Source organism: Debaryomyces fabryi, assembly GCF_001447935.2.
Source record: "Debaryomyces fabryi strain CBS 789 chromosome Unknown contig00356, whole genome shotgun sequence".
NCBI lineage: Eukaryota > Fungi > Ascomycota > Pichiomycetes > Serinales > Debaryomycetaceae > Debaryomyces > Debaryomyces fabryi.
In genome coordinates this window covers 632-2,199 of record NW_015385780.1, presented here as the reverse complement: position 1 = coordinate 2,199, position 1,568 = coordinate 632, and the positions used below count along the sequence as shown (strand labels likewise).

Here is a 1,568-nt window from a genome sequence, read left to right as displayed (position 1 = left end):
AGAAGTCTTTTTAGTTAATGAATCCTCTGGTGTATCTGGATCGACCAAACCTGATCTGATAGCACTCAACAAGGGATATCGATATGAAGTCAAAATTTCGTAACTCTCCGGAGTATATGGATCAGTAATACCTGAATATGTCAAGACAGGGAGCAAGATAAATACCACCACTGCAGCAACGATTAAGAATACAACACCTAGTAACCCACCCAATGATCTTCTGTCCATATTTTTCAAGTCGTAGAAAAATCTGTTCTTGTCATAAATTGCATCTTTAAGAGGGTCCGGGTTGTGCAAATAATCATCTGGTTCCTTCTCATCTATATGTAACGGAAAAGATGATGCAGGGTACCCACCAAAAGGATTAAAGTCTTTTGACCCTAAGAGCGGCCTACTTGATTTATTCGATGTGGAAGAATTGTCATCTATGTTTGGAAAGTTCTGAGAATTGTATATATTCGATGTGAGTGACGTCGATGAAATCATATTTGAACCAGCTATATTTGGATATCTATCATAGTCCAGTGGTTCTTGTATATTCGGGGAAGGTTGACTGTTTATGATAACTGGAGAGCCCCGAATTTCTTGACGATCATCTGATGGGTATTCATTGAAATTCCTGTTTGTTGTGATCCTCGAGTAGTACCCATTATAGTTTTTGAAACCAGCATCATACACCGGATTACCCATATGACTGTTAACTTTACCATAACTTACCAGCTGACTAGAAGACGAATGATCATGCAGTTCAAATGAGCTTTCCTCGCCTATAGACAGAATAAATGGATTTTCAACTCCTAAATCCTCATTATATCTCTGTCTCGGCGTATTATATGTTAAATCTCGTTTTGCCATATTCAATTTGTAGTTAAGTAGTTGTTCGAAGATTATGACTCAATACAAATATATATATATTGTTTAAGTTTTGCAAGATTTGTCTCACTATCAATAAGAAGAAATATTTTTAGAATAAAAATCTTTGGAAATATTTCTGGCATCTCTGTTTAGCTTTGAATAACGTCCTAATGGTTGTATTACATTTTGATGTAGGGATGTAATTGAAATGTGCAACCAAAATTTGCCTGAACTGGTACATTATCTCCACAAGAGTATCAGGTGGCTGGAGGCAACGCCTCCAAATCAACGATAATAGGTTATGCAGGGGTTAGGAACAGACGTCGTGGAGGCATTGGCAGTTATATGGTTTAAATCAAAACACATTGGGGTAACTGTAGTGAGTGTACAAAGGAAAGAATAGGTGTATGGGGGTAAATAAACTTTTATACCCGCAGTAATTGCATAACGTATGCTCGAATATGCACCGTTTTTAGCCTAGATATTTATGGCTTATACACTCAAAGGTATACTAATTGTATTTAATGCCATAAATATAACTAGAGAAATATACTATGTCGTAGTTAAAATAAGTTTAATGATAAAATAAATAAATTTACACAGGAGAAATGCTTGAATTCCAAGTTTCTAAATAAAAATTTAGCAAACTTTTGACAGTCTAACACTTATGGATAAGTGAATTTTTCGGGAAATCATATCCAGTATCTTCCCAG

The 1,568-nt window shown here is 35.5% G+C and overlaps 1 protein-coding gene across 1 annotated transcript; it reads right to left on the bottom strand.

Moving 5' to 3' along the window:
• Positions 1-50: 50 nt before the first annotated feature.
• AC631_05936 (uncharacterized protein) lies at positions 51-855 on the bottom strand (the record flags this gene model as incomplete). Its single annotated transcript, XM_015614765.1, has 1 exon — positions 51-855. A coding segment is annotated over one exon (805 nt), but the record flags the coding sequence as incomplete, so codon positions are not given.
• Positions 856-1,568: the final 713 nt, after the last annotated feature.